General features: G+C 31.7%; 1 protein-coding gene across 1 annotated transcript in view; it reads right to left on the reverse strand.

Annotated features, from left to right (window-relative positions):
* The window catches only part of LOC106465848 (vacuolar protein sorting-associated protein 26B-like), a 42,003-nt gene that overhangs the window by 7,480 nt on the left and 17,896 nt on the right, over positions 1-16,627 (reverse strand). Inside the window, exons 4-7 of the mRNA XM_013926089.2 lie at positions 15,130-15,286; positions 8,567-8,731; positions 7,638-7,813; positions 3,721-3,863 (exon numbers count right to left, since the gene is read on the reverse strand). Coding sequence (XP_013781543.1) covers positions 3,721-3,863; positions 7,638-7,813; positions 8,567-8,731; positions 15,130-15,286 — 641 coding nt within the window. The remainder of the gene's footprint in view (positions 1-3,720; positions 3,864-7,637; positions 7,814-8,566; positions 8,732-15,129; positions 15,287-16,627) is intronic.

Here is a 16,627-nt window from a genome sequence, read left to right on the forward strand (position 1 = left end):
ACTGAACGAGTTTTATAGAATGCAGGTCAGAAGTAACACTTCTAGGAATCTACTGAATGAGTTTTATAGAATGCAGGTCAGAAGTAACACTTCTAGGAATCCACTGAATGAGTTTTATAGAATGCAGGTCAGAAATAACACTTTTAGGAATCCACTGAATGAGTTTTATAGAATGCAGGTCAGAAGTAACACTTTTAGGAATCCACTGAATGAGTTTTATAGAATGCAGGTCAGAAATAACACTTCTAGGAATCTACTGAACGAGTTTTATAAAATGCAGGTCAGAAGTAACACTTTTAGGAATCTACTGAGTGAGTTTTATAGAATGCAGGTCAGAAGTAACACTTTTAAAAATCCACTGAATGAGTTTTATAGAATGCATACTTGATGGCATTAGTTCTATCTTGATGGAAAATTTATAAATTTCTAAGGATAAGTTAATTAACTTTTGGCAACTGTAGTCACATTCACAGTATGCAGTGACATTTATGCACTATTTATATCAAATCACCCGGTGGAATACAAATATACATGCTGATTCATAATTCACACACCATTGTTAAAGCATTGTGAAAAGTGGATATGATACTCTGTGATATACTGTTTGGATACTAGAGGGTTGCTCAGGAATAAAGGCTGTATGCCTAACACTTCCTCCTTATTCACAGCAGAAGGATGTGTATTAAGAATGTCAAAGCTTGCACTTTCAGAAGACAATGAGCAAAAATGGAAATAACAATGTTCCAACACCTACTACTTTTGCTAACAAGCACCCTTACAAAGAGACAGTTAACTCCTTGATTATGGAGCTAGGTGCATTGCACCTACTATGTAACCACCAAAGTAACCATGAGAGTAGTCACACTATAATTTTTGGTAATGTAAGCGTACCTTAACGAAATTTTGCAGATTATCAGTAAATATTACTATACTTTCGTACACAAAATATTGAGCTTTTTAAAATTATGTATTAAGATTTTTTAATTGAAGATTTGCTCATGAATTTTTTCTTTTGGAATGTTGACTATCCAACATGCAAAGTAATACTGATTAAAAATACTTTTCTTCATCTGAAAATTATCAAATTTCATTTCCATAATCTCTATGACTTCCGAAATGAATATCAAACATTTTTTTAAAAAACTTTACATTTTATCTGTTATTTTCTCTACCTTAACTCTATACAGGGTTGGTCAATTTGACCTACCTTGTAACCATCATAAAAAAATTAGGAAATAAATCTAAATTACTCTTTTTTTCTTCAGGAATGATTGCATATTTAAAGAAGAAACTATAAATGTTTGTTCTTAATAGCTTAAATCTCATGACAGTATACATCTATTTATATTTATTAATTTCTTTGTTTTATTGATCTTTGAACTCTGTCTAACTAATAATCTCACCATACAAGTTGTAAATCACGTAGCTTATGTGCAGCTCACATTACCGACCTTTAGAAAGTAAAAATGTCTTACTCTTCTTAGCCTTAGTACCAGCATACCAGTATTTTGAAAAATATGGGGACATTTTGGTTACCATACATTACATATGTATATATACATCATTACTATTTACAAATGAATCCATAAATTTTAGCTATTTTTCTTAAAACATAGAACACTAAATAAAAACTATATAGAAAACAATGATCTCTACTACTTATGATGTTATGAAGTTCTTTGTACTTGTCCGTCGTACATGCTAAGCCTCGTCGAATTTCGCACGTGGAGTATGTATAAAAAATTATTTTTTTATATACTATTTTCAAATAACAAAAAATTAATAGTTTCTATACCGATACCACAAAATTCCACTGCAATTTATCAGGCTTCCTAACTAAGCTGTAATAGGTCTAAAAAAACCCCATTTCACTTCAAACACTCTGACAGTTATAATGGCTTTACCTGTGTAAATACTTTAGGAAGACTGATAGGAATATTAGTTCAAAATGAGAGCATTCAATTGGTTATAAACATGTACTTAAGAGAATTAGGCATACGTAAACAAGTATTTTCAAAAGAGGAAGAGGTGGGCAGAGCCACCATGATGGGTTCTCTAAATATAATGATACATCAGCAAATAGTAAATGTAGGAGGTTCATATTTCATACTCTAGCTTGTCAATATTGATACTTTGAGTTCCTAATTTGTTAAAAACTGTAGACTTTACATTTTATAATGCCTACAATACAATTTGAACAAAAGCAAAGACGATGTATGGGAGAGATTAAAAAATCAAGAATAATCAAACATTTCATTCAGGCTGGAAGTGTAACAGTTAAAGTTATTGAACAAGCCTCTGGTAACCAACTGATTCATCACAGTCTCTCTCTATTATACACAACTGTCCCCCTTTGCACATCATTCTTGACAAACCATTCAGGTTTTTTTCAATGCTCCAACAGTGTTGTGAAAATTATGAATCAACCTGTATGGAACATGTGTGTGAAGGTCTCCACAAACATCTTTATGCATCTTATTTCATAACTGCATTTAAACATAATAACACTTCTGCAAGTTTAAGTAACTTATAAGTAAAATTAAATCATGCAAAATAGATTGTGAACAAGGAACGTACATTTCAGAAACACTAAGAGTGACATGTGGTATGTCAGAAAGCATAAATACCATATGTTGCCGATTAAATGCTCATCTGAGTTACCTGCACACAACCTTTCACTTGCTAGTTGTTAGTTTATTATGAAATACAATCTATTTTTTGCTATCTAAAGATGTTAAAAACTACTTGTGTTAAGGTCTGCTCATATGGTTTTCTTCTTTTCCTTCAATTTAACAAGTAAAACAGAAAAAAATATTTCACCTTGAACAGCTCTTTTTAAAATGCCAGCAGTAATACATATTCAGAATATATTTAAAATCTGCTACAAACTTTTACAGAGTGTCATCCAACTTGGTATTAAGTATTTGATGTTAGTTATCATTTTACTGTACATTTAGAAACAGTTCATTGTAGAGGAGAGTGAATACTAGATACAGTAAACAAGGACACTGAAATAAAACTGTAGGTATGCATTTCAGAGGTTTCATAGGTTATGTAAATGGAATATGCAAATTGTATGATACAAAAGTATTTTTATTCTTCAAATGAACATCACTTGTATTCTGACTTGTCAGAGACTAAATCAGACAGATGTTGTCAATTCACAGATATATCTTGAGTACAAATACTTTTCTAACTCATTTGATTTTTTGTGCACATTTTACTAGAAGCATGCCACATTTGTGTAATAGATGTGAACAATGTTCACAATTCCTTCTCCAGTATGGGACTGGTGCACTGGATCTATCCTGTACACATTTAATCTTTACAATGTATGAAAAAAAAATTCATTTACACATCACTTGCAATAAGAAAACAAAATCATGCAAGTTTGAAACAGGATAATTATAAGTAACAAAATAATATATCCATGATACTGAAAAAACACAAAATAAAAATAAGTCACAATTTAGAAATTCCAATTACCTGACTATATTGGAAAGGCAGACCTACCTTTCAAAACTATTCAGGTTATTTGGTTTATTAGACTGTATATGTGAGTGCTTTAGGTATAGTAAACATAAACAGAACAACCTTACATGCTCAAACTGATTTATATTTGAAATAAATACAATTATTGTCCTCAAATGAGAGCTGATAAATGTGCAAACTCAAAAAAATTAAATATCAAAACTAAAATTATTTTTGCATGTAACAAACCTGTTGTTTGAAATATCTCCTCTCCTCCTCATCTACCAAGACAAGATTAAGATAATATCGAACAGAGAACTTCTTGTTGATATCTTTCATGGTAGGAGTTAAGTCATATCCAGCCAAGAAGAGCCGTATTGGAATAGACTCACCTGGAAAACAAAGAACAAATTTCTATCTACTATTTTCAGCTAAATATTTCATAATAGGAGTTTACCATAAAATTTCAACTTAATATTTCACTAATATTCACGGCAAGTGAATACAAACTTCGTAACAATCGTAATTACTACAGATCACAGATTTCTATATTTTCTGTTCTATGTTTTAAGAAAAATAACTGAAATTTAAGTAATAATTTGTAAATAGTAATAATATATATACACATGTAATATATGGTAACCAAAATGTGATTGTATTTTACAAAATACTGGTCCACTAGAACAGTTGCACTTTGTAAAGGCCAGTTTTATACTATTAGATATGGTAACATGAGCTGCACATGTGCCTCATGATTGCATTTCTGTAATGTTAGTCAGACACAGCTGAAATATCAATAAAATATTAATGATAAATGTATATATAGGTGTATAATGTTATGAGATTTAAGCTATTTAAACTCAACATTTGTGGATTAGTGTTATAATCTCTAGTCATTCTAGAATGAAAATAGCTTAATTTATATCTAGTTCCTCAATTTTTATGGTGGTTACGAGGTCGGTCAAATCAACCAAACCCATACGGAGATACAATAGTGAAAATAACAGATAAAATATAGTTTTTCTAAAAAAATATTTGATAGTTATCTGGAGGTTATATGTTTTACAAATGAAATTTGACAATTTTCTGATGAAGTATTTTAATCTTAAAATCAAAATTACTTTGCAAGTTGGATAGTCTACATTTGAAAAAAAAAATATATGAGCAAATCTTTAAATACAAAATCTTAAAACTTAATTTAAAAATCTGATATTTTCTGTATGAAAGCCTTGTAATGTTTACTAATAAACTGCAAAATTTTGTGAAGGTATGCATACATTATAAAAAGTTATAGTATGACTGCTCTCATGGTTACAAGCTGAGTGGATTCCACCCAGCCTGTAGTCAAAAAGTTAACTCTTTAAAGACAATGAACTTTTTAAACCCCTTTTTGCACAAGTCACTGAGTAACATTCAAAATTAAATTAAACAACCTTACTATCAATGTATGTCAATAAAATTAACATTATAATATGTGTTTTACCTAAGTTTTAATTCCTTTGTTTTGAAAGAAACCTTGAAACAAATACTTAAATTCCAGTTGCTTTCTTGAATCAGATGACATCAGTCATGTAGATGTATGTCTAGACAATAAATACATTTACTTGCCCTATTGACATGTATGTTTTAAAGTTCTTTGGCTGAGCAGAGTAGAAACCTTCTATACATAATCTTGAGCTTTAGAAGCCAACTTGTATGTACTAGAAACGTGTTTATGGTCATTAGAAAGAGCTAATTTTACACAATAATCCAACAACAGCTATTCTGAAGTTGGCACCAAGTTGTCATCATAGAATAGATGTAACTTCTTGATCCACGATAGCAGTTCCATTGTTTCTTACCTAAGTATGTTATAGTTAGATAGACAGTTAAATTGTACTTAGATTTTACTTTTATATTTTAGCTCATCATATATCATTCATGTTTTAAAATATACATCTGAAATGTTTAATAATTTTTATAAAATAAAGAAAACTTTGCTTTGCTCTGCAAGGCTTACATTACCAAGTAAGTAAAAAAAGATTTTTTCTGAGGTTAAAGTATCTCTGCCATTCATACTTAATGAATTTCTTAATTGATTGTTTGTTAATTGATTTCCCGTAAATTCATTCCGACGAAACTTTAGCGACACAAGTCCTTACTTAATAAAACTGGTTTATTCTTTCCGAATATAACCTTACGATACACTTAATTTCAACAATCGCATTAAAACAAACGCTATAACAACGAACGTACTCAACTTCAATAATACTCTCTGAATGCAGATCAATTACTCACTGTCTACACAAACATTGTCACGTCATGCCGTGATCATCTTATATATACCAGACCACCCCCAATCTAGTAAATGCTAGAGCACTCCGGAAGGAACGGGATAGTTCTAGAAAGCAGGTGGCGTGACACTAGTCACGTGACCTCGCTGACGCAACAATACCATTCTATCGCTTGCAGGTATCCATTGACATGCATCGACATAAATAATAAATGATAAAGGAAAAGAAAACAAAATAAAAATTAGACTATTAGTGAAAAGGTAAAGATGTGAAATTATACACATGACCTAAAGAAAGTATTTTAAGACTGTTCTCTGAAGGTATGTACATATTTCAATTTCTTGATTTTAAACATTTCATTGCACCGTACATTGATGATAATAACGGAGTTAGTGATATGGTAGAGAAAATGAAAAATAAACATTTACATTAAAAACTTTGATATTTATTTAGGAGATTCTAGAGATTATGAAATGAAATGTGAAAACTAAGGTAAATAAATAATACTTTTATATTCAAAATGAAAATCACCGTGCAGGTTGTATATCATTTTGATATAGTTAACATAAAAACCACTTTGCACTTGCAGCAGTCAACACTCTGACTCTATTTCTTCATGGACAAATCTTTAGTAAATACACTAAATTACAAATACTGACTTTTTGTATATTTTGTAACATTCACTAACAGCTCGAAGCATTTCGTGAAGATACACAAAAGATGTTAAAAGTTATTAATAGTTACGCTACGGAAACAGATCGTCACTTTGGGGTCACGAGATTGGTGCAATCCACCAGGTCAGTAGCAAAAGAGATAATAAATGTGAACTACACAGTCGTATTTTCTACTTTTATGTAATTTTTCATAAAATTTACTTATCTAAAAATTCACATTTTCTTTAATTATTCGCTGTATTCAATACATCAGGAATGTGGAAAAGGGAATAACCAGTAGCATTCAGAATGTACATGTTAAACTTTTAATACAGATACTTGTGTATGTGATATTAAGATTATTTCACACTAATAACTTAAAATTGATATCAGTTGACATATTATTAGATACCTCTGTTATGCACCTTGTACGTTCACTTTTCACAGAATACTTTATTGTATGCTAAATATATTTTTATTACGATAACTAAAAAACAAGTGCACATTCCTATGACCTTCAAACTGTCAGAGAAAATATCCACAACTACATTAGACCCAGTAACAAGTGTGGCAAAAAAAAAACCTTGCAAATGTCATAAAACTGTTTTAGGTCTTGAAATATGTACTCATCAAACATTTGAGAAATTAACTGTAATTTTAGAGTCTTGCAAAGGTGTAAAGTAAGGCCAGTGTATGATCAAGCAAGACTGACTTGCCATGTAAGTACTTGGCCTTCAGCTGGTGATAAGTGTTATTCAAGTATAAGAACTGAAACACAACTTTAGTGAGAACAATATCAATTTTCTAAGACATCAATTCAAACAAAGATAAATAACCTCTGAAATCCTAAGTTTAAAAACTGCATTATGATTTTATTATAGTTATACCAAATAATTTTTGCCTTTAGGTTTTATTAATATTTCTACTTGAAGTACAAAAAGTACAAATATTTATTTATTATGACCTGCCTGACAGACGAATTGAAAAACATTATTTACTTTACTAGGAATTTATAGCTAACAGGTTATTAAACTCACCTCTTACAGGATCTCCGTTGTTGTATGAAATTATGGATGGAGCTCCTGTAAGAGGTGAGTTTAATAACCTGTTAGCTATAACTTACAGGAGCTCCATCCATAATTTCATACAACTTATAGCTAACAGGTTATCAAACACATCTCTTACAGGAGCTCCATCAATAATTTCATACAACTTATAGCTAACAGGTTATCAAACTCACCTCTTACAGGAGCTCCATCCATAATTTCATACTTAGCAATAGTTTCATTTTCATTAAAAGTGTTGGGCCCTGAACCAGTGGTTTCACGCTTGATAATAGCAATCTCCATGTGTTTTATTTTGATACGAACCAAAAGAAAATATATCTTCCCCACAATCACATCTTTCAGATGATACCTTAGTAAAGAAAATGTGTTATAGTCATACAAAATCTTTTCATCTTTCAATGACAGAATTAAATGTCAACACACCACCACTTTTCTGACTGTACTTTTTGGTTTTGTGAAGAATTCTAGGATACATCAGTTCATTTAAGTTATAAAATGTATCTTGTTACCAACAGAAAAGGAAAAAAAGTCTCAAAAAATGTTATATTTATTGTCTGTTTTTTTGACAACAGTAAAAGTCTCAATGATGTTGTATTTATTGTCTCCATCTTTTGACAACAGTAAAAGTCTCAAGGAAGTTATGTTTATTGTTTCTGTTTTTTGACAACAGTAAAAGTCTCAAGGAAGTTATGTTTATTGTCTCTGTTTTTTGACAACAGTAAAAGTCTCAAAGATGTTATGTTTATTGTCTCTGTTTTTTGACAACAGTAAAAGTCTCAAGGATGTTATGTTTATTGTCTCTGTTTTTTGACAACAGTAAAAGTCTCAAGGATGTTATGTTTATGGTCTCTGTTTTTTGACAACAGTAAAAGTCTCAAGGAAGTTATGTTTATGGTCTCTGTTTTTTTGACAATGGTGGTGTATAGAACACTATAAACAGCTACCAAGAAACAATATATTTTGCATCTTATAGAGAACCAGTATGAATGAGTTTCAAAAGACAACATCATTCATATTAAATAATGTAAGATAGTTTGTATTTAACATATGTATCTTGAAAAAGTTCACAAACTCTAGTCTAAGAAATAAACACTCCACTTACTTAGATTTGTTATATTCAAACTCTATGTGAAGACAGTCTTCTATGCCAACCTCCATTTTTATTGAAGAGTTCATCTCCGGGTAGGAAGCCAGGGTGTGCACTATGATATCCGATTCTTTCACAATATCTGACAACCTTCTCACTATGGTAACACGCAGAAAGTACCTGTAAGAAATATTAAATGCATGCAGGTAGCATTTTATCATATATATATCTACATAAGAAAATGCTATATATATATATATAGCTTGTGACTTTCGATTAAAAACTCCTTCATATCCAATACTTTCTTCATTCTCACTTTACACAAACAATTACATGAAAAAGTCATAACTGTCTCACAAGAAAATATGCGAGAGTAACTACAGTAAAGCCTCTACAATGTGACCCCCCATGGGACTGAGTTCAAATGGAGGAGATCTGATTCCAGAAACTGATCACCTCACAAACATGACTCCTGCTTTCCCTCATTGATGGCACTTGCGTGTAAATTTCTTTCCCCTTGTTTATACTCATTGTCAATGATTTTATTGTGTTTTTATTTCATATGTACACGTATATATAGTAAATCTTTATGGAAAACTGAAGGTACGCATGAACCTATATAGCATGCAGTGCACAACATTTAACTCTAACGACACGAGTCTTCCTATGGTCATGGTCAAAGGCCATGTCATTGAATTTGTAGACTTAAATGGTGCTTATTTAGTCTGAAATGTATTTTGCAATTTTTTAAATTAAATTTCTTTTCAAATTTCATTAAACAACACAATTATATACAAATAATTGAATGTTATGCTACTATTTACACAAATAAAACCAGAAATCCAATAAAAAATAAGTTCTCTATAATTTTTTCAATTCACATATGTGATTTTGCCCTCACGATAAGACAAAATGGCCACAGTAGGTAACAGGTTAAATTAAACACATGTGGTTTAGTGTTATAATCTGTAGTCATTCTAGAATGAAAAAAAAACATAATTTATATGTTTCCTAATTTTTTATGGTGATTATGAGTTTGGTCCAATTGACCAAACTCATACGAAGATACAATAGTGAAAATAACAGATAAAATATACAGTTTGTTTCTAAAAGAAACATTTCATAATTATCTGGAGCTTATAAAGATTTCGCATTTGAAATTTAAAAATTTTCTGATGCATAAAGTATTTTTAATCTTAAAATGAAAATCACTTTGCATGTTGGATAGATAGTCTACATTTGAAAAGAAAAAATGCATGAGAAAACATTACTTAAAAAAATCTTAAACCTTAATAAAAAAAATTGACATTTTGTGTACAAAAGCCTTGTAATGTTTACTGATAATCTGCAAAATTTCATACTCTATTAAAAGTTATAGTATGAGCTCATAGTGAGAGAGTTAAAGACATTTGTTCTTACATCACAAGTATACATGTTCATATAAATGCAAATAATATATATTTGATATCATGGAAAAAATGTACTGAAGAAATTCCAGGACATTTCCATTAAATTTACAGCATTAGTTTAAAATATTTGGAAATTTTAGTTTCGGCTTCAGCAGAAATTACAGTCTTTTTCAAAGAACCTTCAAGGTTTGCCAATAAAACTAGTATGTACACTGGTAGCCTAGTGATAGTTCAACAATACAAAAATATTACTAAACTTCACAGACCTGTTTATTTACCCACCAAGAATTTTAAAGAAACAGGGTGGTTCTTCAACCCTCTGATCTTCTGTTCATAGTCTGTAAGGTGTGTTAACTTTAAGCCCTCTAAGTCAGTAAATCAGCCAATCAGAAAAATGGTTCTCAAGATGTTTGTTGTGTGCAAAAGAAATGAAGGAAAGAAACCCAAAGGAGGCTAGTTAGCCAATCACAGAAGGTAATGACCAGAACATGAAAGACATGTGAAGTTAGTCAATCACAGAAGGTAATGACCAGAATATGAAAGACAAGTAAAGTCAGCCAATCATAAAAGGCAATGACCAGAACATGAAAGACAAATGATTCCTCAATGGTCTTTTCCTGGAGTCTTGTTTTCACCCACGAGACTGTATTGGTGGTTGTTGTTCCAAATGAAGAGATGATCAATCTGAAGAACAAAATTTAAAAGAAAGAGTGGACACAAAGAGTAGGACTAAAAGGTACTGATCCTTGTCAGAAGTTGCCCGTTTTAAGAGGCAGTTGATAGTAGAGGTTCTACTGTATATGTACAGCTGAAATTTCAAGTTGATGTTTAAAAACAATTGTAATCTGCATAATCAGTGTAAATACTTAAAGTAAATCATGTGAATGAACAGGTAAGAATTACATTAAGTAAAATCTAGTAAGAAATAAATAAAAATTACTCAACTTAAGTAAAGGGTTCATCTGAAACACTAAATTTTTTTTTACTTCATTTCAAATAACACTCATGAAAATGTCCAGTTATTTTCTTAACCATTAATTCTTATGTGCTATATTGCAAAATAATCAATAACTTGATTGAACTTGTTTGACCACTAAGCTAACAAATAACTTGAATGACAAATGCAATCATGAAAATAAAACATGTTGGAGTAGTCCAAATTACAATGAACTTGTATGACAATACATCTTTCTGGGAAAACAAGAATTCATTAATTGTAATAGTTCAATACAAGTTTTATATTTACACCATGACTAATAATTTACCTTTTCAACAACTAGTTGACTTCTTACAAAGCCTTCAAAAATTAAGCTGAACTTAAATTGTGATTCTCACGGCTAGCTGGGTCACAAATAAACTTAATTTGTCCAAGAACATTTGTTTTAGTTACAACTATCAATTGAACTTCTAAAAAGAGTAGGGATTATAATAAATGGAATTGTCCTGAGGGAGAATAAAATTCATGAAAAACAATTAAAAGGGTTACATTTTAAAAAAGTAAAGAAAAATGATGCAATTTCAGAAATGTCAAATATTTCAAATTTTTAACTTGCAATCCTTTTAGTTGTTTGCATGAAATTTAGCAACAAATAAATAATTGTGTACTCAACCAGGACTCTGAAGTGCATCTTACAAGATAAAGATAGAAACCTTGGTTACCTTTATGGAATACTTGTATAAGGGCAAGGAGAGGCAAACATTCTTTAGAATAATTATAAGATTAAACTGACTATCAGTGCAATTATAGATACTATGACTTATATGCTACTACTTGAGGTTCTAATGTGCACCATTTACAGGAGCACAAGTATTAATAGTGACTGCATCAACCTGATGAATTAATGCATTGTAATCACTATATGTTTATATTTGATGTTAGGAAAACACAAATGTACAAAAAAATCAATTAAATAAACCCTATAACGTGAGCACGTTTGAAAGTTAGATCTTTCTTCAGTAAGGACACTTATATGTTCATAATGATAATCATAGTTTATGTTATCACTCATATCTTAGTAATAATTTACACTAATTATAACTTTAGCAGTTAGTCTTTGACACTTAATTCTACACATTTTATTTTTGTTTTCATCACAATATTTGGTTTCCTTATTTTCCCGGGTTATGTAATAAAATGGCAAATATGCTTCATTAATGGCCATTTTCCATGGATTAAATAATTTGTTATATTTTAACCCTAAAATCCCCTGGTGTGTTTATTCAACAAACTGGATGAAATAGTCTGAAACTTCAGGTGAACCTTCTGAATACTATGTAGCTTTTACAAACAAAATATTTTATACATAATATTTGTATGAATTCACAGCTTTCAAAACTAGCAAATATTTCATATGTTTACAAGTAAAAATGTTTACCTTATGTACATTTCAATTATTTAATTTTATGTCTTTGTACATTTTTGCAAGCCTCTCCTATATTTTTTATTTTATAAAACTATAAATGTTACCTCTGTTTTGGTTTGAAAAACACCACATGCAGTTTACACAATCACTGGTATACAACAAAAATAAGTTTTAACCATATCAAAATTATAAGTAAGTCAATGTTTTTACTGTTCATCAGAAAGTTTCATTTAACTTGTAGATGGGCCTCTTCAGAAGTACCCAAAGAAAGCCCATGGGGTGTGTGAATAAAAGACACACCCATGGAATACAAAATCACTTTTGAGCCAGGTATACTCTTTGCCCATGAACATTACGTGTTGCAGTCAGGGCGAAATCACAGGAGGAGCCCCATAAATTAAATGAAGAGACCTCTGGTAAAGAGTGGCTAGGGCATGACAGACCATAATGGAGAATTCAACCTCAACCAACACCAACAGCACCATGATAGGAATACCCAGCCCATAAAAGAAAGACGGTTCTTTACTGTTCACCTCGGACATGGAAACTGGAAGGAAAGAAGATCTTCTGTTCCAAGGACTCACATCATCATGTGTGCATGTCCAACAACAGTACCATGATAGGAATACCCAGCCTATAGAAGGAAGAGGGTCATTTACCGTTCACCTCGGACATGGGAACTGGAAGGGAAGAAGGTCTTTTGTTCCAAAGACTCACATCATCATGTGTGCATGTCCAACAACAGTACCATGATAGTACATGTCCAACAACAGTACCAACAGTACCCCCAAGGAACCGACATCTGGACGAATGTGGGGTTCAACTCCAGTCCAGAAACAGGTATCATTAGGAATGAATCATCCAGTCCATAATAGGAGGAGGGTACCTAGGCCACTCACAGGTGAGGAGTTGTGTGGCTGGTCCAGTTCCAACCAATACAAGTACCCACAGGAACTGAAATCCAGGCGACAGTAGGAAAGAAAATACCCAGCCAGAGGAGTGAACTGCATTGTATCAAAAAATCATTCAGTCCATAATCAGGTAGCATCTGAAAAAGAACATTAGGCCCTCAGTAGGTGTGTCTATACATCAGCAAAATACCACTGCCCTGCTAAGGAGGAAGCCTCAAATGGTCTACCACCCAGCAGCTAGGAGCTAGTAAATAATAAGGACTCCCATACTCCACTGGAAGAATGGGGGGGGGGTGCATAGGAGAGTTCAGAGGAAAGCAACACTGTAGACAGTGCAATGGGTGACCACCACAAAACCATATTTTCAAAAGCAGACCATTTCTCATACAGCTAAAAAATGTCAGTTCGTGAGTGTACAGTCCAGGTCAAACATATTCATGATGCAAAACACTGTGAGAGAAAAATACAGGTGGTATTGTGGAACACCCCATCTCAACGGTGGGCATCATTGACCTGAAAGATCGTAAAGTATGGGTTGAAGAATAAGTATACCAGGTCAGGCAGCACTTGCCACTGAGCCGGATATGTTATATGTGAGAAAGGCTCCTATAAAAAAAGAAGAGTATAAAAAGAGCTCCTACCCACTCATAGAGAAATTGTGGAGCTCAAAATGGTGATGGGAAGTAGACAGTAACCTGTGGACCAGGAAGCTGTCAGATGAAAATAATGTGAGATAAATGTATAGGGAGTGACCCACATGCCGGCAAGAACTATAACCACTAAAGGACAATGGAATTGGGCAACCAGGGACATGGGAAGGTGATGGATTTGATGGGAGGAGACAAAAATCATCAGGAGAGAGGGAAGTATAAGCTAGGCAAATCCAAACTGTAAGGATATTAGGAGAAATATAACATGAAAGGGAAGGTTATAATAAATAAACAAATGGGAACAGGAACCACAGAAGCCATGTAACACTGGAGAGCCTGGATAGGACGTAAGAGGCAACCCAGATCAGAATGAGGATAAAGGTGAGAAATTCCATGAAGTAAAACACATCTTAATACTATGAATGCCAATCAAGAAACGAAGTTGAGCTAAGCTGCATAGACGGAGTCAGCTGTGCTAGAAGTTGTGTTGCTCTCCTATTGATAGAATGTTGTTGCATGCTGTCAAGCAGCTGCCTCCCATGAAAACATACGACGGTAGGTAGGAGTATCAAGGCTAGTGGCAAGCAAAATTGGCACGTATAGAGGGAAGTACAAGTCCAGAAAAGCTATTATGAAAGAGGAGGTAAGATATCGTAATGGAAACAGTGATTGCTTAAAAGCAATGAAACATATTTGTATTGAAGTTACAAGGTTCAAATTAGAGATATTTTGTTCAAAACTTTATTGACTTTTCCCCTAGGGTTTATGGGTAACATGCCATGTTCAGAAAAAATTCAGTTAATTCTGACCAGATTGAAATCAAACTAAAATCAAAATGTTACTTTTCTAGTCATATATACAATTAAATATGTAAAACTATTTCATATAATAAATTTCAACTCTATGAGTCTGAAAATGTTTTTAATGTGTGGAAAAATGACTAAAATTTTGATTTCTATATATTTTAAAAATTCAATGGTGCCATTGTGTCCTCAGGGCAGGATGCTCCCATCCAAGTACTATAATTACCTGTACTCGAGGTCACAACATTAACACATAAATAAGGCTTCCCTGAGACTGGATTCAACTACAAAAATAAAATATGAACAACCTCAATTTTTATCTACTAGTAAACTTTATGAAATTCTGAGTTGTTCTCTCTAAATTTGTGCAATATTTTGTTGGTTTTAAAAATATAAATAAAACACAAAAAGTTTCTTAAAACTAAAAATATAAACATCTTACCGGAGTCTAACATTTGATCCTGTGTAAGATTCATAAGGTTTTTCAACGTTGACAAAATCAAAGTTGTAACTTGTATTCTGTGCTAGCTCTCCTGGTCTTACTAGCTCCTTAACCAATGATGTGAACTCATGGTGATTTCCTCTATCATAATACAGCTCTAAAAGGATGGTGAAATGCATACTAGATGTTATCATAGAACAACGGAACTGAGTGACAGTAATAATTATACAATTATAACAGTAAATTTCAACTACAAGTTATCAAGACTAATATGAATTCTGTTTTTCTTAAAGAGCATTAATTATATAAACATCATTTTTTAATTCATAAACTATTAATAAAATGCTACTTGCAAAAATTCAAGAGTGAGAGATAAGTCTTAATACTTTTTAGTGCCATGATCTGTGTGTATACGTTTTTTTTCAACAGTAATCGAGTTAATATGAGTTGGGATACAAAATGTTGTAAATTGCATGGTTGTATATTCTTAGTTAATTATTAAATTTTAAAATTATAAAGATAATTCTGGACCACCCTGTACATTAAATTTGGAATTAATTATTGTGTAAACTATTACTGAAGTATTTTTTAAGAATAACATATGATTTATCAACCAGTGGCATAACCACAAAAGATGCCCCTCCCCACACACACACAATTGTGGGGGCATACTGTTATCAACTATGCACTAAGGTAAAACAAACAACCAATCTCCACAAGTGTGTTATCCTTTCCTTTTACAAGTTTGTACTCTATCATGGTGCCTGATGTGACATAATCCATGATCATTTGTAACTGGACTTTTTGATGATTAAAAGAAAATATTCAAAGGTTTAACTCAATAATTGTTACATTTTCAAAATAGTCATTAGCGTGATTACAACATATTAACTTTCAAATCCAATAAGTACACACACTAAACTATCACGTAAAACATTCACCTGCACATAAACAATATAAAAGTATATTTCATTGAAGCTGAATACTTTCATCAGTTTTTTACTGAACAAATCAATGATTTGATGTATATCATTTAAGTCTCTTGATAAAATGCATCAAACTAATTTCATTAGTCTAGAAGTAGGAAGGCATGCAAAGTCTTTTATGAAAACTTTTTGTTTTTCACTTGCTAGGTTGTCAACTTTGTCAAAACTCTTACAAAACTCAAGTGAGATGTATAATGATATTCACCACTTGAAACAATCACAAGTATCTGTATAAATTATTCACCACTTGAAACAATCACAAGTATCTGTATAAATTATTCACCACTTGAAACAATCACAAGTATCTGTATAAATTATTCACTACTTGAGACAATCACAAGTATCTGTATAAATTATTCACCACTTGAAACAATCACAAGTATCTGTATAAATTATTCACCACTTGAAACAATACAAGTATCTGTATAAATTATTCACCACTTGAAACAATCACAAGTATCTGTATAAATTATTCACACTTGAAACAATCACAAGTATCTGTATAAATTATT

The sequence above is a fragment of the Limulus polyphemus genome, unplaced genomic scaffold (genome assembly GCF_000517525.1).
Source record: "Limulus polyphemus unplaced genomic scaffold, Limulus_polyphemus-2.1.2 Scaffold2071, whole genome shotgun sequence".
NCBI lineage: Eukaryota > Metazoa > Arthropoda > Merostomata > Xiphosura > Limulidae > Limulus > Limulus polyphemus.